At 38.6% G+C, this 22,912-nt stretch overlaps 1 protein-coding gene across 3 annotated transcripts in view; it reads right to left on the reverse strand.

Annotated features, from left to right (window-relative positions):
- The window catches only part of UBE3C (ubiquitin protein ligase E3C), an 84,551-nt gene that overhangs the window by 2,147 nt on the left and 59,492 nt on the right, over positions 1-22,912 (reverse strand). For all 3 annotated transcript variants that reach the window (XM_075212116.1, XM_075212117.1, XM_075212118.1), the window contains exons 19-23: positions 22,620-22,867; positions 9,122-9,334; positions 7,257-7,445; positions 6,380-6,446; positions 5,031-5,161 (exon numbers count right to left, since the gene is read on the reverse strand). In XM_075212116.1, the coding sequence (XP_075068217.1) occupies positions 5,031-5,161; positions 6,380-6,446; positions 7,257-7,445; positions 9,122-9,334; positions 22,620-22,867 (848 nt within the window). The remainder of the gene's footprint in view (positions 1-5,030; positions 5,162-6,379; positions 6,447-7,256; positions 7,446-9,121; positions 9,335-22,619; positions 22,868-22,912) is intronic.

Consider the following 22,912-nt stretch of genomic DNA (forward strand, 5'->3'; position numbering starts at 1 on the left):
GAAGTGCTACCGTAAAACCAGTGGCTCGCCAAAGTAAAAACTGCATAATTACATTACAACTAGGGGAGACAAAAGTTCACCAGTGGAAAGAAACCATTTATTATTTTGACCTGACTGGTACTTCGCTCTTGCCCACTCTAATACAAATGTAGGTTTTTTTTGTATCTACAGCAGCCCAATTAATTAAAGTTATTAAGCTTTAATTAGTTTTAGAAAATGCTATCTTGTAACATTTAATCTGGCTCCAAATGGGCTCTTAATTTGTTAATGGTGTAACCTTGTGATATCCAGAGTCTACAAACATTAAATAATGTCTAGAAATTGTCAGGATGCAACACTATAAAGCCTTAAAGTGGAGACTATCGCCAGCTTCTTTAGGGTAATATTTAATATTCATGTACATGAGTAAGAGACTGGAAGCCTGAAGACCAGGTATATGTATTACAGTAAGTGGAATTTTTCTTAGCAGTACTACAAGGGATAGTTACAATACGAAGACTTTAAGTCAAGACAATTCACCACATTTTTTTATTTTTTTTTAAACAAAATCAATTTTTGACCAAATGTAACTTTTCACAAAATTATATAAGATTCAGCACGAATTACACTGTCAAGGTAAATTAAATAAACCCATCAATTGACTTCAAATGTAATCCGAGAATCTGTCTCTGGGCTCCCCTGATTGTCAGATATGCAATGCATTCTTTTGGAGCCCCAGAACAACAATACTTGGAGTTCCAGAACAATGGCAGAGTCTTGGGACTTGCAAGCCTTGCGATACAACTGCAACAATAAACCTCAGCACATTGAGTAGCTGTTTCAAACTCTGTCTCAATCAGTGGCTACCAGAACATCAAACTACACTAACCGGCTACCAGAACCTCCAGCAACCGTGTCCATTGGCTACTAGATTCCTAGCCACACTCAGCAGTTCCTCAAAATTAAAGAAATATTGAGTGACTTCTACTACAAATAATGCTTCAATATAAAATCCATTTAAATGGAGAAATGCCCCAGAAACAAATGAACAGAACTGTGTGTAAATTATGAGTTTGCAAAAATTATTAGAAGATTACCCCCTTTGATGTGCACAGTGGCAAAAGTTAATAAACATAAAAACATCTGTTTGTATAACAAAAATACAAAACAAAAAAAGTGTATTTGTCAGAATTCACAAATATGCACTCAAATGTTCCTCTGCATTTGCATTTGATTGTATGCAGTGGTCAAAGTAGACATTTAGAAGTGGCAGTATGGAAAATGTAAGTGAATGGAATGTTATGGTTTTACAATGAAGGCAGTAGGAGCAGTGGTGATATGACATACCACTGTACACAAGCCCACTTCAACCACAGACTGTATCTACACGTACATGTAGCCAAGCAGAAGCCATTATTCATTACTATCTGATTTATGCTCACAAAAGGCTCACTGTGAAGCCCTTCAATAGACTTCTAAAGAAAAGGTCTTAAATATTTCCTGAGACAGAATAATTTTCTCTTAAACCATCTGTACAGCATACTGGGTTAGTAGACCTTTACGTTAATAAGCAGCATCAGACCCTTAGTTGAAGTATGCCATCTGTTAATGTAAATTATGTAGAACAACCTAAAGGGAACAACTTTGCTTTACACGATGGCCAAATTGCACTGATAAAAAAACAACCAAATCACAATGCACTACCATGTTCCGGTCATCTTGCAAATTTGTTTTCCACTATTACCAAACCTGAACAAATGGGAGCAGACTTTGATTTTGTATAGTAATCATGTCAGAGCCAGCACACTGTACAATGGTTGTCCAATTTAGTCAAACTTTCCAAACACAATCACAACTTAACCAAGGTTTATTTTTAAACAACACTTTACAACAATCATGCAAATACTCAAATTAAAAGAGAAGTCAAATTTGAACAACATCTAAATCGTTAAACCCTACATCATTCTTTACCTACAGATGGAGCATGATTCATTAAGAACATTGGTGGGAAACTGGTGTCTGCTCCCGATCTCATCAGAAGGGGGCAGCAGACTTCAGCGTCACATGACCTCCTCCGCGCAGTGCAGGGAGGTCACATGGCATACCCAGAGGAGGAGGGAGTGCACTGTGCTCTCCTTCCTTCCTCTGTGCGGCCCCACACAAGGCTGGAGGACCACACCATGCAAGTACTGTATGCCGAGTATGGTTAATGTACTCCTCACTTTGGGAGTCTCTGGATTAAATTCATAGGGGGGTATTCAGTTGTCCGCGGGATCCGGCACGGAAAAACTAATAACGTTAATACGGTAATCTCTCGCTGGATTTCACCTCGCAGCTCTCCAGCGAGTAAATTACCGTATTAACGGTTTTTCCGCGCAGTATTACTGTAATAACGGTAAACCTGCGCGGACCGCGGGATTTTCGGCAATCCCGCCGACAATTGTATACCCCCCTAAGTCTAAATGAGATTTCTTTTACAACTACACCTATCAGAAACGCTTATCTAGTTATAGATGGTGCTGACACTCGGCTCTGCCCCCTACACACATTATTATCGGGCAGTAACAATGTGTGAACAGCAATCCTCCTGCACTGCAATGCCGATGACTGACAGCCTCAAGCAATAAACTGCAATAGTGCAGACTGTCAGTCTTTGTTCTGGCACTGCTGGGGGCTGGAGTACTGGCTGCGTGTGGAGAGGTGAGAGATGTTAGGAGGACTCTGCACCTGCTGTAAGCAGAGAAAAATATACACAGGTTTACCTGTATACTATACATTATTGTATACATTACTATACTTATAAGTACCTTTTTTTTGTAGAATGATCCTTATATAAAATACTTATTATTTTGATTTTGTTTAAATTGGAGTTAACCTTAAAAAGGCAGATTAAAATGTCCTGCTTTTTATTTCACAACATTGTAAATACTTATTTGTAGATTTTACATCAGACGTGGTACTGGCTGGAAATACCACACCTTGTTTATTAAAAGTAATTAAAGATAATTATTGGGAATATTTCTTTCATAATGTAGAGTGGTAAAAATAAGGAAAATGGTATCATTATAGCAAAGGCTCCAGATCAGGATGTTAATGAAATATTACAGACAACAAGAAAAGAATAGGGGTTGGCGAAGGATATTCACATTACAACCAAGCTATCAACTCTAGTTATCGTTAGCATGGTATACTAGTGGACCAATCACAGCAAAGTAAAGGATGAGTCCCTACTTTCCAGTAACAACTGTAGACATTATGGGGCATATTCAATTGTTGGCGTAAACACCAAAAATCTTGCGCCCCGCTCGCGGCTCAGCTTACTATTACCATAATAACGGTAATAGTTTTAACGCTGCGGGGACTTCAAAGAATTGAATATGCCCCTATGAGCGGATTGAATGTCAATGCACCAGCTGCCTTGCACCATCATAGCGCATGCTAACAGCAGTAATGCCAACACTGGTAATCCACATTATGACCCTGGGAAATGGGGAAGGATTGGTAAACTAACAGTCTGCTCTGTCTCTGTTCATTTGTGGCAACCAGAGAAGGGAGTGCACTGTGAAGATCAGATAGCCATTAGGACAACGCCTGCAGTAAATACAGAAGAATTGCAGCGTGTGTACAGTTAGACTTGAAAAGAAGGTAGTGATGCTTAATGAATGTAATCACGGTATTGTACACATATAACTAAGATCGAGAACCAAATTTAGTAAGCAATCTGGCAGTTTAAAAAGAAAGAAGACCCGTGTCTATGTTGTGTTGGGGGAAAGACACTAGAGTTTTATGTGAACATGAAATTAACGCCAGTAAAGTAAGAATATGTAATATGTGTTATTGCTATCTTTGGCCAATCATGATAAAACATATTTCACTGTTTAACTATGATCTAAAGAAGGATTTCCACTGTGAAACAGACCACTCCTAAAAGCAATATTTGTCAGCAAGTACAATGAATATTGGAAAATAATGACTATTTTAACATGCCGCCAATGTGCATTATATGATCCTTGTGTAATCTTCAGTACACATTCATATGCCGATGATAAATTGTGTCAATCTTTACACTGCTGCAGCGTATTGTGGGCTGTGTTTGGCCTGGCTTATATTTATAGGGCAGGAGGTTATTCATAGATAGCTTTTTGACATTAGTCAGAACTCATTTTCAACTATTTAGACAAATAAAACATCCATAAGGGATTAAGCCAAAGCAAACATTCTCACTTCACTATTTATCCAGCACATGATCTCGTACACACCCCTCATTGAAAGGAAAGAGTCTAATTATTTACTAATCACTAGTTAGTGAGCGCTTTCATGTTCATTTTCAATGCTTCTTATAGATCTAACGGGTGTTTCTTTTGGTCTATTCACATTAATTTATCTGGGGTTTATGCCTCTCCCTGACGGAAAATTCAGCTAAGCCTCAAATTGACTTTTAATGTAACAGGTCATGAACTAACAGGACCCCTTGTTCCGGGGTTAGTGGTGTTTGAGATAAGAACATCTATAACACAGAACAGCACATACAACCATGGGCTCTTCTGTGAAAGGTACACACGTGTTCAAGGTGGAAGGGGAACTCGCAGATGTACCGGATCACCAAATTGCCACTTTACCACACTTTTCACTATGGGGCAAAGAAAAAGGACCAGTGTTTTAAAAGAGATGGATATTTGAACTAGTTTTATTCACACAAAGGAGAGGAAATATGCAATAACCCATAGTAATAACCAATCAGCAATTTGCTGTAATTGTGCATATTGTTTTCGGAAACAATCCCGGAGCTCACGCTGAATTCTGTTCATTTTCCCTACACATACTGCAAGTCATCCTTAGCCCTTCAACAGCGCTCTACAGAAGTGCTGTGGACAAAACGAGTTCTCGGGCTCGGAGAGCCACAGCATGGGCCATCTCCAGACTTCAGGTAATGAAGGGGAATTACACTTATTTTCTATACTTAGCGGGGATAGAAGGTGGGGTTGCCACTTTCATAAAATTATTTAATAAATAGACTTTAACACAGAAAGTGAATGAGTAGCAACACTTACTTTAAAACCTAGTAATGGTGGCCGAGAACAGCTTGTCACAAATTTCAGTAGTTTTCGCTTTTCCTCATCTGTAAAATTTTCAACAACTCTCCAGAAAATTTTAATCACTGGATGATCGGCTGTGTATCCTCCTAAAGTAAACGCACCATTAGTAGAGACAATGAGAATTCTATAAACAAACCTTTCTTTTATACAGCATTTTAATATAGATCGTGCTCCATATGGCTTACTGGAAAAGCATAGAGCATATAGAAGATACATTCCCATAATGTAAATATAAACAAATTTAAAAGTGAAAATACTGTTTTCTGGTTTTACTTTTTCACGGATATATTTCAAAACCCTACATTTTGTATACAAGCTATGTGTAGCCGTTGTGTATATGGCAGAGGTTTTTTTGTAGCACCCATCATCATCAGCTATTTATATAGCGCCACTTATGCCGCAGTGTTGTACAGAGAACTCATTCACATCAGTCCCTGCCCCATTGGAGCTTAGATGGAAACCGGAGCACCTGGAGGAAACCCACGCAAACATGGGGAGAACATACAAACTCCTCACAGATAAGGCCATCTTCAGGAATCAAACTCATGAGTTTCGATTCCTGACACTTCCTGGCATTTTTGCCTCTCAGTGCTGAGAGGCAAAAGCCGGTGATGTGGCACGTGGACATCACGCCGCGCACTTTGCCGACAATTAAAGTAGAAATCCCTGCTGCAAAGTGTCTTGCAGACGTTGCAGAGACACTTTGCAGCTAATTGTATCTCTCCCTTTGAATTCAAATAGGTGGGAAAGAAAACAAAAAGTTGCATCGGTAATCATAGTTCGAGAGATGGGAATAAAATAAAACATCCTTCTAGACTAGAAAAGCAGTATACATCTCTGTGTAGTTCATGGAAACCTTTAGTCTAATATCTCCTTAAACCTTCTCCTGAGGAACTTCTTTTCTTTCATTATCCCCAAATTTTCCATGAGCAACCTCCTTTCTTCTACGACATCATTATATTTACCCTTGAGAAATGTATCCAAATGGGATTTTTCCTATACCATGGTTTATGACCTCACATTAATGATGGAAAATATATTTAATTAAAAAGAACAATCTACTAATGTATTACATTTGGCTATCTTGGTTTATCTTTCAGTGTCTATCTGTAATACAATGAACCTTGGATGTCTATTTTCAAATACTTTTCTCATATCCAAGAATCTATAAAACATTTCTGTTATCTTTCAAGAGATCCCCATCACATACAACTATGTATACCTATTTTACACTTATCCAGTTAAAAGTGAGAGGCATAAGAGTAACACTGTGCTTCAGCTTCACAGTATATATTGATACATACCTGAATAGTTTGTGAAGGACTTTAGGTCATCAAGACAGATTGGAACTTGTGCCCCTGAAATCAAAACCTACAAACAGAATATAAATGAGAAATATTTAGCATTGTAAAAATTACCCTACCAACTAAATCAGAGAAGACTTTCCTCATACAGACCAGTGACAGCATCCGACAATAGACACCAACACCAACTCGGCCACAAGAACTGAGCAACATTTTGACTCCAAACGGGTGGTAAATATTAATGAAAAGATAATTGCTGAACTACCCATATCTAGAGCTGCACAAATTAAAAATTCTATTAATGAGTGGTTTTCAGTGTGCACCAGAACATAAGAAAATATTTTGGATATTGTGCAGAAAATAAGATGATGACATAAATAACTGGCCCAAAGACAAATAAAAATATGCAGCAATCTAAAAAACAAAAGAAACCTAAAAACAAACAAACAGTCAGGAGAAAAATCTTACAGGAGCCCATGCACACTAGCGCCACAAGGGTCTCCATTCTTTATATGTACAGGTATATGTCCACTTATTGATACGGGTTATACCAAACTGAAATCCTGATAATACAAGGCTTTCCTTTGGAAGTAATTTTAACTGTATTTAGCAAATTACATTGTTTCCCTGTGTTATTATTAAAATAACAACAACTAGGGAGAGACTAATATTTTTTGTAAAAAAGCAACACATAACCTCACATTACAGCCCAAAGTCTGCATTATGTGTCCAAGAAACATTTTGTTCCAAACCCATTTCCGCTTGGTGGTGTTTACCTGTATTATAATCTTACAGCCAGTTTATGTGGTTTGCTAGACATACATTTACATTGGCAAGGCAACATGTGAACACAGAACAGCATTCACAGAGAACATACCTGGATTTCCTGCTGATCAAACATCCTCAGACATTCCAAATTGACCACATTGGCGAGACCTTGCCTGAATGCCAGGCAATGCTGGCGGATCTGCTTGTTTAGGCGGTAGTCAGCCACAAGGTGGATGTAAGCGATTCTGTTGGAACTTGTTACAGGGATATCTTTTCCTCCCAGCTTCAACTCTACCACCTGATCAGCAAAACACAATAAGTCAGAACTGTACATCGCTATGACATTTGTGGAGCTATAGAAAGAGATCACAAAACTAAGAGATCAGATGAAACACCCATTCTTTTTTATTTAGATGCATCATTTGTTCTATTATGACCTTATCCCTTCCTAACTTTACACAATAGAGAGCTCAGTAGTGTAATTTGTGTAAGGTTGTGCATAGTTTTATTAGCAGAGCAGTAGGACTGGTTTCGGACACTAGATGGCACACTTGCAGCTGCATTAAGAGTGTGTTTTGCTCTGTAAAGCAGTATTTGTACAGTAAATGAGTGCAGTTATCCACTCCATTTATACAGTAATTCAAATGCAGCTCAGGAATGCTTGAGTTCTGGGGATTCTATATTTCAGCAATAACCCATCTTACAGGACTAGAGTTGCACAGAATGTCATGCTTTGTGGTGTATTCTTTATAGGATAAAAAAAGTTATATATTTAGAAATCCAAGAACAGCCAGTGATCAGGAATGTACTCTTTAATAAAGAAAAAAGTTGTATGGTCACATAATATACACATATGTATACATTTTAGCATAAGGCGTAACAAGAAACATAACACACAATTGGATAGCGAGAGAAGTGCGCCATGTTGCCTTCGCTTTATCCATACTACAAGACTATTACAACTCTCAAGTCCCCAGCATGAAGCCACTGGCAACGGTAAATATAAACTTCTACATCCTGCTAATAAGAAATAAAAAAAAAATAAACATAGAACCTTTCTATAGGGAGAATAACTCTAATGACCATCTAAAAATAAATCTATAATATTTTTAAAAGCAAAACCATGAAGATTGACGTTCCCTTTCTAATAAGGATTTGTAAGTGATCTTATCAATTGAGGGCATTAAGTATTAAAAAAAAATAAAAAAAATTTGGGTAGCGAATCCTTATAAGACACAGGCCCAAACCAGTTTTGTCACATTCTGAAAGTCTTCCCCTATGGAATGTGGAATAATTAGTAAACGCAAAACACAAGTCCTTTACTACCCTAGGCATGGAGAAGTCTAGAACATTGACTGAGGCCATATAAAAATGTGGATCATTTCATACAAAATATCTATAATCTATTTTGGCTGCAGAACAATTACAAATTAACGACTTGTGCATTAGAATTTTACTCATTGCTTCAGTAAAAGTTTTAACTCTCCGTTAATGCCCTCGACATCCGGGATTATTGCTTTATTATTACCTAGCTCAATACAAGTGGAATACAAAAAAGGGCTGCTTATTGCCAGAAGCAATTTTAAGATAATGTCTAATCTTTACGGTATCTCTACACTTTAATTGTTGGAAGGTTTAGGTCACCCAGGCAGAAAATATATACAATGCTTGCCCAAGAGATTCATAAAATTCAGACTTGAAGCAAACAAGAAAAAAAAACAAAACATGAAATAGCTGGGTTTCTAAATGTGCCACTTAGTGCTTTGAAGGCTAATAAAACAATCCATCAACTTCTGTGTTTCAATGGTCTAACTGGTTTAGATAATTACAGGTTCCCTTCATTCCAAACATATATAGTACACCACAAATAACAACAAAGCAAATACTTCAGGCACATGTATTCTTATCTGAAAACCCGAATAATATGAATGTGACTATGGAATTAATGATTAGCCGGCAGTCCTGGGAACTTACCTGCGCTTCTCCGAGATCATTATTAACCACAGTAAAGTTTAACCCAAGTTCTTCTACGTCTCCTTCGTAGCTTTTTAGGAAAAGTAGATTTTTGTACATTTCAGGATCCAAAGAGGCCAGATGATGAATGTCTACATCAGCGCTTGTGCCCAATAACTTCGATAAGAAGAAACTGGCAAAGGGCAGCTCCACCAGCATGTTTTCATACAAGGCCTGCAGAAATAAATACCAGACCATTAATTTCACCCTAATATTGCAATTTCATATTATTGGGGATGTTTTAGCAGATGTGTCCTTTTTGTTGTTTATATGTTGTTTTTTGGCTGGCCACATAACAGGATAAACTGTACTGTAGCCTATATACAGTATGGTTTGTTTTCACTTTTCCATAAATGTTTGTCGTTTTTGCATTTCCCATGGCCCAACCATACTTTCGTTCCACATAAATACAGTTCCAAATGGCTATTCACATAACCTGGAGCGAAAATGTTGTAGGCCAAAAAACTGTCGCCTAAACAGCTTGCCTAAAATGTGAGACACCACATGAACTGGTGCCTAAATACAGGAGTACCACTAAGCTGGCAAACAAATGGAATGTCCAACTACAGGAGTTCCACGAATACCTCATTCATACTGCACCAAAAACCAGGGTTTTTGCCAGGGCAGGTCCAGATGACCCGGGTCGAAGTGCAGTATGAATGGTCCCAGATCTATTTCCCGGGTCATCAGATATAAATGGTGCGACCCAGGTTTTTCAACCTGGGTCTCACCAGACACAATATTAAAGTAAAAAAAAAAAAAAAAAAACCATCACAAGAGGGGCCAATCAGAGCTCCTCTTGTGACGTTGCCATGGGGATCCCGGGCAGACCCGTGTTCAGTATGAACGCGGTCTACTTAGGATTTTGACTCCGGGGGAGCCTCTGCCTCCTGGCAATATCCCGTGTTCATATACCCAGGATATTGTCTGGGCGGCAGTATGAAAGCGGTATAAGCTGGCACAGAAATGGCATGTCCCAAAATGTGGAGGCAGACTGCACAAGTGGGTCCAGCTTCCACATTCAATTTAGTAGTGCGCCCCTGCACACTCTACATTACACCATCTTACAACTTACTTTCCACAATATGAAGCTAACAAAAACATATAATTTTCGCACTAAATAATCTTAATATGGCCCTTACAGAAATCCTTACTTACATTAAAAAAATAATAATAATAAAAAAAAAAAAAAAAAAAATACCACACACACAATATAGGCAACTGTTTTAAAGTAGATTATCTTTAACAAGCAGAATCAATGTGTTATGTCTATAGCTCTTATGTGTACGCGCTACTGATCCCATTCTGTCGGTCTTCCACCTCGGCAGCTGATCTCTATTCCTGCCTGCAAGTATTTGCTGGGATAGAAGTTCAAACCTCAAAAAGGACAAGAAAATAAAAGTACATTGTACAACAAACCTATAGCTTTATTATCCTCCCATAGATTAGTATCCAATATTTCTTACACTCATGCATGCCCCTATTTATTATATATATATATATATATATATATATATATATATATATATATATATATATATATATATATATATATATATATATATATATATATAATAAAAATGAAGGGCTTACTGGCATTTCTCATTCAATGCCCGTAAACATCAGGTTGTGCGGTTCATTATATATGAACGTGGTTGATCAAAGAAAGTTTTTTGACATCATATCAGATTCCAGCTCACATTACATATTATAAGCCTCCACATTACCATGAACTAATGTACTGTCGAAGCCAGTAAATTGGATAAAGTCATTTCAATTAATATCGAGCAAACTTGGTTGAATTTGTCTGAAATTATGCGTAGAGCACGCTACGGCGTGGAGGAGCGTATCAAGCCGCAACATATGCCAGTAATGGGTTTTACACACATACACATTTATAATTAGTACACATTAATTGTAGTTGCAACAAATAGATATTTGTTGTCGAAATATAGCAGTATTTATTTTTAGTATTATCAGTTCTATACATGTTAGTGAAACCAAAGGTTCAGGTTGCAGGAACTATGTCATGTTTAGTATCATTGTAATCCCCTATTCATCAACAGCTGTCCGGTTCATTCGCCGAAGAGATCGCACATTGCATACTCTAGTTAGCGATGTTAGGGAATAAATGTTTAAAGGGATACCGACTGTATAATGCAAATAGACTAGTTGAAACTGGATTCTTGGCGGGAAAGTTGGAGCACATCCCCTGGAGAGATGACCCCCACCTTTGGATATTTTGGTTTGAACTGGCCTATGATCTGCAGTACACTGGACCTTCCTGAAGCCTGGACCAATAAAAGCAAGCCACATCATCTGCATTGTTTTTCTGTATTCACTGACTGCATATAGGCAGGGGCTCTGGACCTAGTGACCAGTCTTCTTTAACCACAGCCTTCAGACCTGAATGACTGTACACTGGATCCAGAGCACCTGCGATAAGTAACGGCTGTACTATTTTATTTCGCATTATTATTCTGCTACTTTTGGATATTAAAATTACTTTGTGCTTTGGAACCACAAATCGGGATTCGACAATCGTTATTGGATAGCGACAAAACAGGCATAACAGCACACACTCCACATTGCATTAAAATGCAATGCGGAAACACTGAATGAATATACTGTAAGGTAGCGGAGATACAGATATGTGCATGAAATACAGTATCACATACACAGATTTATTTTATTTTTTTAAATGCCCCCTTAAATTGATTCAAAATTACAATTCTTAAATTAATTAAGTAAATACATTTTTTTAAGTGTAATATTTATTAAAAAGCAATAAACATTTGTGCTATTAATAATGGTAGTTTAAATATTAGTTTGTAATAAATCAAAACACTTTGCAGACATTAAAGTAGGTCTAGACTCTGCTGTTCACCTCCATCATAAAAAAAGCAAACGAAAACAGACCAAGAATAACTGCGTGGATGTTTTGTGTGCACCTTTTATCTCATCAGATTATATTCTTTGCAGTAGGTGAAGTATTTTCACATGTCTTCAGTGTGAATTTACACACATTCAATACAAGGTGGGTTATTTACAGTGTACAGCAATTGAGGCATAATGACTACTACAATTTGCCTAGTGGTTTTGCAGCTATTAGAAGCCCTGCAGAGCAGCCAAGGCCTCTGCACTTGAAATGACCCCAGTATGTTTACACTCCTGTAGGAAACTGGAAGTTAATAAAGTTGAATCTCTGTATGGAAGGATCGTGCACATGTCGCAAGTGAACAAGTAGTAATTTCGCCCTGTGGGAGCGGCTGCAGCGCACGTTTGCAGTGTTGCAGCAAGCACACAGCAGGGTAAACTGTGATAGAGACAGTTCAAGTTCCAAATGTCCTTACGGCTCCAACCATTGTCTTATACTCAAATTGCCATTTAAACATTGTTAGGACCTAAACCTTAGTAAATGTGGAGATCCTAGGTATATGTCTTCCACAATTTTGCTATTGGTAAAGCAAACTTGCCAACTTATGGCAAGTATGATCCGGGAGCCTGACGGGGAAGGTGGGCGTGCAGGGGGCGGGGCTCCAAAAATTGCATCATTTTGGCCAAATGCCATGATTCCCGGTGAATCGCATCGTTTTGGACCTACTGCCCACATCACAAGGAAGTGGGCAGATCCAGGAGTTTGCCACACTCTCCTGGGAGTCCGTGACACTCGTGCGAAATGCAGGAGTCTCCCGGTCATTCCGGGAGAGTTGGCAAGTATGCGGTAAAGCAGGGGTAAATTATTAAATATTAGATATTAAGATATTATCTTTGAAAATCATTATATGCAACAATGGGAATGCATTTTTTTAGGACTTTTATTTTACATGTCACAGATGCATACATCATGAAAAGAATTTTTCTTGTAGAATCTAAACTTGTGTAACCATATTACTATATTATGTCAATCTCTGAGATTGAATATAAGGTTATAACAATATGATGTCCATTTTTTTATACGCACAGTAGTATGTAGGTGACAAAAGGGACATATACGCTGACTGGAGGAGAAGAGACAATGGCCATCAGCATAGGAAGGGGTCTTCTCTGTAAGGGCGGTCAGGCTCAGGAATTATCTACTAAAAGGAGGTAGTAACGGCAGTGTCGCTAGTCAAATGCCTTGGAAGCCTTTCTTTCAAGGAATGGAATACTAAGCATAACATTATTGCAGGGATTAATAGAGGAAACACATTGAATGACCATTTATGGGGTCAGGAAAGGATTATTTTTCTCTCCGTAGTAAGGTTACATTGGCAGCCAAATTGGTGTGGTTTTTATCTTACCTACTTCTGGATCAGACCTAGACATTAAAAAAGGTTAAACTTGGCAGCCTCACGTCTTGATATGATATGTACACAAAATGCACAAGTGACATCTATTCTTTGTCCAGTGCTAACTTCAAACCGCTTACCTCAGTCATGGCTTTATGATCTATGACTGTAATACATACTGGCACATAAACCGCCTAGCTGCAAAAGTCCATGAAACAAATGTAATTCTGGCTCCTGGCGGTCATTTCTAGCAGCCTCAATTGGTGCACTTCTTTCTCTGCCTCCTTATACGCTACTAAACCATAGATCAATTTGTTCAGCACTTAAGAAAGCCATTTTAAGCTACTCTTACCAGTCTATTGATAGTACACGGTTATAATAACATAAAAATGCAAAAATAATAGCTGAAAACAAATAGAGCTCCATAGAGGATATTATGATTTATTCAAGGTGTGTACGGTAAACTCCTGTGTGTGCAGATGGCTGTATAAAGAAAACGGAAGGCGTGAAGAATAGCATTTCAGCCTATACCCAAGGTCATTGTTTGCTATACTGAGAACAAAACCGCCATTGTAATTTAATACATATCAAAGCGACCTGGTTGAAAACGACAAATTCCCTATGTGACTCATGGAAACTACAGCAGAAAATAACCCCCCCCCACTTCTCTCCCCAGCTGCCACCTATAAGAAAAATATAAAAATAAAATAAAAACCAAGTTTAAACCTTTAACGCATTCAATATTGAAGGCTAAGTAAATGATTGTGTTAAGCACCATGACCGCATCAACGAAATGGATTATAAATTAAATTTCCATAATGTATGCAACACAAATATCGGTGTGAACATAAATCAAGGTATTTTCTAAACACAGGTTAATTGTACAACTCTACAAACTGTCTATTTTTTATGCAAAATAATCCACTTAACATTTGTCATATTGGTCTTAATCCACAGACACTTGCATCAGATGCCCTTACAGGGCTATCAATAACTCAACTTCTCGGGAGAGAAAGTCGTAGGTAGATTGCAGAAACGTGTACGTTATTTTTCAAGTGTCCGTCTCTTGCGAGTGTTTATTGCCAGAAATTGTGCCAAAATGATTTGAAATAAAAACGGATTAATTATGGTAGAAGCCTTTTAATATAAGTGAGTGAGTTGGGAATGTGATTAATGCAAATTGTGTTGCTATCATGAGAATGGATGGGGACAACATCACAGGCCATATCTGTTTGCTGCCAAATAACTTTGGTAATTTACTGCATTAAGAATCAATAAAAAAAATAATGCTTTTCAAATGCATCACTATCAATCTGGAAGTAGTTACAGAGTGAACATTTAGATTTCCATCTAATAACTATATAAACTCTGCTACCCTATTTTACACCAACTTTTGAGAAGATTAAATGTAAATACAGCGACTACATTTTCTCTTTCAGTAATCTTTATCGCATGTAGTGTACAATGTAAAAACAGTGCTGTTAAGTGTGGCACAATAGAACCAATGCGTGGGGGGTAAAATGCAATCTGAGGGTTGCATGTGCCCTCTTTCATGTACTAATGTCCCAATTTTTGGACCTCTTGTTAATGGTTGTAATATCACAGAGCTGGGGAGCGCACTCAGTGTATGCAGCAAAGTAGACAATGACTGGGTGGTTAATCTACTCTTTGGACTTTGTGGAGAATTGTTTTGTGACCAGAGAAGTAGCATCAGGCATGCAGTAACACTGCGTGATGAAGGGCCACTTGTGAGGGCCCTTAAAAATACCATGTTGCCCACCACTGCCTTATGTAAAATGATGCTTCCGAAGTACCATTTTGTGGCAGGACCATGATATGATCATCATTCATTTATATAGCGCCACTGATTCCGTAGCGCTGTACAGAGAACTCGCTCACATCAGTTCCTGCCCCATTGGAGCTTACAGTCTAAATTCCCTAACACACACACACACAGACTAGGGTCAATTTGTTAGCAGGCAATTGACCTACCAGTATGTTTTTTTTTTTACTTTTTATTTAGAACAGCAGGTGTATATAAAGTACAACAGTACATGTCTAAAGCAATATCCAAGTACCAGGAATACAAAGTCTACCAGTATGTTTTTGGGGTGTTTGTTAGGAAACCAGAGCACCAGGAGGAAACCCACGCAAACACGGGGAGAACATACAAACTCCACACAGATAATGCCATGGTTGGGAATTGAACTCATGACCCCAGTGCTGTGAGGCAGAAGTGCTAGCCAGTAAGCCACCATGCTGACCCTGATATTACAACAATATCAATTCACTGGAAATCAACAACTCAGAATTGGTCACCTCCATGAAGTCCCTAGTAAAGTTCCTGAATGAATTCTCATGAATACCTGTTTCAGAGCAGATTTGGCTTCAGATATCTGGACAATTGTTTTTTTAAACTACCTTCTATTGGAGGGACTATGCTAACAAGTAACGATCACAGATACCACTATACACAGCTGACATACATGCCCCATGAATCACTGCTGCAGTCCTGTTCTGCCGGAGACATGGGAGGATTGAGGAGCAACCTCTCTAACCCGACACGCCTGTCCACAATGTGCTATTGTCAATGTAGGGGGGTAGCGACTCATGTTGCAACAGCTCATTCTTTACATAGTAACACCAGCTAAGATATATTAGTAGATCTGCAGAGCCAACCAGTCAGTAGCAGTAGTCACCCGGGCTGTGTCTTGGTCAGACTGAAGTACGGTGGACATCCCAGGCCTGGCACAGGGGGAAGGGTGTTAAGTGGAAAAGTAATTCTGAGTGAGCACCTTCTAAATGACAAGTTATGTCCAAATGGTATAGAGAACATTTACAGAGAAATAAAATCAAAGTAGTCCCTATAAATAAATCAGGTACATTTTCATGTACATGAATGCAATACAATATACAGATATCAGACTGGCTAGAATATTACTACATAAGATGGTAACAAGCCAACCGCAAGCATTTTATTACAGTAGTGATTTACGGCGGCATCATTGCTGTAAAATTACACAGAGTTTACACTCCTTTAGGATGCACAAACAACTCTGGCTTTAATGGCATTTGACAGATCTGGCCATTAGTGCTATTTTATAAAATTAAAAAACACACACAAACAAAACTACAAATAAGAAATTACTATTGAATTTCAAGTAAAAACACTTGTGTTTACAGATATTAAATGTTAACATTAAATCACAAAAGCCATAGCAGAGCGAAATGTTCAGATGGAGCAATTACCAAGAAGAATTAATTCTAATAATACTCTTAAGTTAACTAGGCAAAGCTTTCTCCAAAAGATCATGATGTTATTACCGTATACCGTACTTTAACTATTTATTTATTCGCTGTCCACAGGGCTGATTTACAGGCAATAAAATGCAATCACTACACAAACCCAAAGGAGGAATCATTCACTAATGGAACCTTTAGCGGAGAAGAGACCAATGACATGAGGTAATTCTTCTTATGCAGGGATCGCTTTATACTTTATAATGGTAAACATTCACCAACATATACATTAAGTAAAAGTTAAATACATTATGACCCCATAAATATTCCCAACAGTCAATAGGCTACTTAGTGTTAAACAGACAGACTCTACTGGTCATTTAATACTTAGGTAATTATTACATAAAGTTAGGCCACGGGGAGATGGTGATAATGTACCGTATTAATGACTGCACTGTACACCTCAGTGGCGTTGAAGAAGTTGGGGGCATTCGGTACCACTGAGAACAGCATCTGATTGGTTGTGAGCGGCTTAATATTCTACTGTGAAACATATTCTAGACTGAAAACTCTAGTGAGTAATCTTTTTTTGCAGCAGAATATCTCACACACATCTTATGCATCTTACATAGCAAACAGTAAATCTCATTGTGGGGAATGCATAGAGGTTATATGTCCAATTTTAAATACATGCCCACAAGTCAAAAGGCCAAAATGGAAATTATACAGCATATCACATGACACAAGTCTCATTAGCAACTGGATAGTATCAATTCAGCAGGGTGCCATTGGGCACTTGGGGAGGGCATCTGAAGTAGAAGGACAGAAATCAGGTAGCATTGGCTTTATGGTTGACTGTGTGCTATTTGACAGCCTTGAAAAAAAACAAAAAAAAAACCAAACGTTTTTTTTAAAATAATTTTTAAATATAAGAGTATAATTAGCGTCCTAACTTATTCCAACACCATGGATGCTGAGGATGAAAATTACACAATGATAACACACTAAGGGATAGGCTCACCGTTGCTTTGAGCTGAAGGATAACCACAATAATGCCCATACAGCATAAAAGCAAAGAGTTCTCTATAACCAGGAGGGGAAGGAGTTCAGAGAAGATAAATGGAGGAGGACAGTTATGGCTTTCTTAAGATTTCTACAATGACTGGTTCATCTATTATGTCTCCACCTTTTCGTTGTCTCTCCTCATTGCAACCATAACAACTCCACCGGTAGCTGTACAGAAATACCAGTCACCAATGGCTGCTTCCATATTGGTGTCTGATGAAGCTTCTGTTATACAGAAGCAGCACACACTTCCCACCAGCTACAATTGTTATTCTGCAAGGGTGCCTGGCACCTCCTAGATTGTAGGCGCATTTGGGCAGGGTCACTTTTACCTTCTGCTTCATGTCATTGTACGTAATTTGCCGGTAGCATGATCCCCTCAAAATACTGCAGTGCATGAAATGACGGCACTTCACAAAATAAAATAATAATAATAATAATAATAATAATAATAATAATAATAATAATAATAATAATAAAAATTAGGCATGTACTGGTTATTTCACATTTATCTGTATTAAATGGACATCTGACTTTTTATCAGTTGCTTAGATGTTAAACTAATGAGCACAACAATTATCCCCCTTTGTTTCCATTTGTAAACCATCGGCCTCTGGTCACCTTTTCTCACATCTACATACACTACCTATTTATTGAGGTTTTTTTCTAAAACCACAGGAACTTAAATAAACATTGCACAATATGTACAGTGGCGTGGAAAGGGAACGGAGAAACAACAGGTAACATGAATTACCAGTTACTGTCTAACTGACTATTCAGTATTACATGTGTGTATATCCTCCATTAGGCTACAGAGGGCTCCATTATAAATATGGCACCTATGAGCTCACTTTACCTTACATGGTTGCTCTGTATGAGTTTCACAGTAGCCCAGCATAGATGCCATGGACTCATGGAACTCTGCATGTAAGTTATAGGCCTTACATATCTGGCTGTAGCTGTGCTAATAACCAACGATTATGGCTGCATAGCTGACCAAAAGGGACATAGGGAGCAACTTCCACATTTGCCAACAATTCTCTCAGTGAGGACTAAATCCCTCAATTTTTGGTTCTGAGAGGCAATTACATTTTATAGCAGGGGTATGTCAATACTGCTAGAGAAACTGATTGGCCAGATATCAATTGAGTATTATCTATTTATTGCAATAAATGTATGCAAAAAACAATGATGGCATCACTGGCTACGCAGCACCAATACAGAAGATTATTTACCGCAGTTATCTACAATACTACACAAGTACCTCGTAAGACCTGTAGGGTGGAGGAATAGAGTGCGGAGAGGAGACATCTCCAGACCCTAATAGTTTATCTTACACACATAGAAGGAGTATAATACACTGATGAACATTCTGTTAATCCTATTGCTAGCAGTCTTGTCAGCCAACTATTAACCCTTCAATTGACATCTCAATACCTTAAAGTGGACTAGTTCCTAGTGAAACAATTGGCCGAGTATTATTTAAACCCAGAAAATCGCTATCTCCACTGTTACTAGGCGAGTTCCACTTTAAGAATTCTTAAACTATTACATCCCTAAAAGAAATATATTGCATCTCTTTCTCATTTTCTGTCATGCTGAAAGTATGGTTTGAGAAGTTAGAGGGACATTATATAGTTCATTGTGGTAATTATTATGCAACAAATTTTCTTCCACATTTTAAATGCACTATTGCAGAGAAAGAAATTAATTTTGTAATTGGAAATAGAATCGACGTGTAAATTACAATTCCTTCAAAAGTATTCAATGTAATATATCCACAGCTTCAAGTGATAGCCATTAGCTTTACACTATATCAAAGATGACTATATCTGGCTGAAAAGAAATTCATATTTCTGAACTCATTTTAATTATCTTGGGTTCTACTATTTGAATCTATTTCCCATATACATTTGGCACAATTTTACTAAAACTCATATATAATGCCAAGGAGTTCAGTTATGGATTAAATGCAGATCCTAAAATCAAATCAATTCAAACACAATTCTTTGCACTATTAAATCTTGTTAAGCAATTTATCATCACTTGTACATTAAAATTATGACCTCATCTGAGGCAAACTGGCTTTTCCTTTACACGTTCTATTTAAACAAATAAAATAAGAGATGTTGCTGTAACCACTTCTCTGCGCCACAGACATAGTACAATACACAGTCAGGTAAGGGGCTGTACTTCGCCGTACTGGCTGAATAAAATACAAAAAGTCAAAAGGCCCAAATAGATTCCAGATATCTGCTGCAACTAGATTGATACTGCAAGAACGATGTCCATACACTGAAAGACAGCAGTGGCTGATCCAGGGGGGGGGGGGGGGGGGGGGGGGGGGGGGGGCGATCGGGGCATTCGCCCCCCCCCCCCTAGCAGCAAAAAGCTAGGTCCCAGCCCCCGAGTAAAACGGGAGGGGCGGGGCTAAGAGCGAGCGGGGGGGGGGGGGGGGGGGGGGCTAAATGTGGGCCAGCCAATCAGAGTGGTCCCAGCCGGCGACCGCAACGGGAGGGGGCGGGGCCAATCGCGGGCGGAAGGCGGGGTTATCGCAGGCCAGCCAATCAGAGCAAAGGAGGGGCATGATTATGCAAAATCGCCCCCCCCCCCCTAAACATAAAGTCTAGATCCACCCCTGAAAGACAGTGAGGCATTAAGGCTCCTCAGTAAAATGGAGATCAAGATACAAGTGAAAGAGCGCTACACACATTTGATAAATACAAACCTCCTCCTTACCGTTACACCTCTAATGAAGCCATATTTACATGGGGACACGCCTGAGGCGACGGTTTTGCTACATCTTTACTGACGGACATAAAACTTGGAGATCTAAAGAATTTTGCCTGCAAACATTGCAACTACTCATTTGAAACTAAAGGCTCAATACATTTATTTTTGGCTGATAAAGAAGCACCTTATCGCTCCAAGGACAAATGGAATAACCATAGCTCACGAACCTTCACAACTCAAAACACAGGGTATGTAGAGTTTAAACGTGCAGCCATATTATCCATTTGTGCAGCTAAGAATGGACCGGTTTGTCAGAGCAGCTTGTTTTCCTGCTTGGACATGAGCAGCAGAAAGCGGCACTTCGCAAACCTTGTGCAAGAGCGGTATACAGATACTGAGACCGGCACACTGCCAACCTTGTGCGAGAGCGGTATACAGATACTGAGACCGGCAAACTATAGTACTTTAATAGATAGATATGTATTAAGTGACGTGTACACTACACTCCATATCAACTCCCCCCCCCCTTCCTCCTCCTGCTTGGATCCTTTTTATTTATCTTTACATACATGTGATATCATCTACTGAAGGGGAAAACAAAATTGACCACACACTGCCTAATAGCTTGATTTCTATATATTGTCGATAGATCTGAAACGTAAGGAATTAACTGTGTAATGCCTGTGGTCTATGTCCAGTAAAATAATAGTACTAATGCTGGTACACCCTTTGACATGCTATGCACCTTACTGTGAAGAGGCTAGTACAGTGAGGTACACTTTGAACTAGAATTTGCAACTCTATATATGAGGAATAGTCCAAGCCATGTATAGAGTGGTGGAATTGCAGTTCAAGTGGAACCTCATACTACCAACAAGCACTAGTTATGAAATCCTTTAAGCTCCTTGATGATCCATATACACATACAAGTGTGGTGTGTTCATGTGATTTGCTGTCTTGCAAGACAGATTCAGGAAACAACAATCACCAGTGAACACAAAGTTCTGAGAACAAAGAAAATATATACATCAATACACTGACCGCCGTGTGTCCCAACGTTCTATGTCGTCTTTTAATGGTGGCTGCATTCTTTCACAATCATCACCTTCATTGGACCTAAGCTGTCAGACAGCTTAAGGGTTTGCTGATGGGGCAGGAGCTGAACAATTCAGCTCCTAGCCCTCTACACACACTGCAGTCACTGTGGGGGAATACCAAGTATCCTGTTTACATTATAAGGAATTCCCTGGGTGGTGGGGACCAATAGTGGAGCAGGTGAGGTTCAGACAGTGTTCGTGGCAGTGGAGAAGCTATTAGATCCAGTGTTAAGTCCTTGTATAAAAGTACTGTTATTTGGTATTCTCTGTAGAACAATTACAGTTTGAAATAAATATTTGGGTTTGCACTAATTGGTTGAACTAACTGTGGGAGGAATCAACAGAAAAGTTTTATTTTTTTACCAATTTCTTTTGTATACCTGTGCAGATAAGGCCCATGAAATTAAACAAACTCTAATACGCAACCAAAAGAAAAACACTATCTGTCCTGAACAGCCCACCCACCCTAAAAAACATAATATAAAGTTTATTTCTGTAATATAAGGGTTTAAAAAATAAGATAAAAAACATTCCCAGTGAAAATTGCTTGCCAAATCAACATGAAGGGGCAAAAACCCTCCAGATATTTTTAAATAAAGGCTCAGACCGATCTTATTTAGTTGATTAGTTCCACCATCTAGTAAAGTGCATCCAACAGTACCTGCAGCTGAACACATTTCTGAAGAGGTAGAGTCCTTCATACATCACGTTCCCACTGACACATGATTTGCTAATGTCTGCAGCATTGAAAACCGCAGCACCAAAACCTATTTGTGATGGGGATTTCAAAGCTGCTGATGGTGCGTACAAGCTCTTTGTCATGAAACAAGAACATTTTACAACTGGATATACCATTACATACATTATGAAAGAACATCTAACCAACTAAAGAAGATAATGGGTCCTATTTTGCAGAAATGACCATATTGGTCTATTCAGTGTAACTGGGGGCACACAAAAAAAACAAAACGTTAAAGATGGTAAATAACAGTTCCAAATATTCCACAACAAGAAGCCCCACATGACTTTATAGAAAGCAGTAATGTCTATTACCTTTCCCAGCATCCTGCCCAAGAAATAGTAGTGCCTGGCAAAGGAGTCTCCGACAAGCATCTGCGCTGCTGGATTGGGGTACAGCAAACCCTCATTTGTAGTTTTAAAAAATCCCTGGTTAGGATTAAATCCAGATTTCAGCAGCTCATTTAAAAATTCTCTAAATATTCCACCACCATCGATCCCAGCCTCGTCCAGACCATGTGTGTTAAGTAAATGGACGCGGATTCGCTTTTTGAGATCCGGTTCTGCAAGGACAGAGACAATTCAGTGAAGTGTTAAATAGGAAACTT

This window comes from Mixophyes fleayi, chromosome 5 (assembly GCF_038048845.1).
Source record: "Mixophyes fleayi isolate aMixFle1 chromosome 5, aMixFle1.hap1, whole genome shotgun sequence".
NCBI classification, from domain to species: Eukaryota; Metazoa; Chordata; class Amphibia; order Anura; family Limnodynastidae; genus Mixophyes; species Mixophyes fleayi.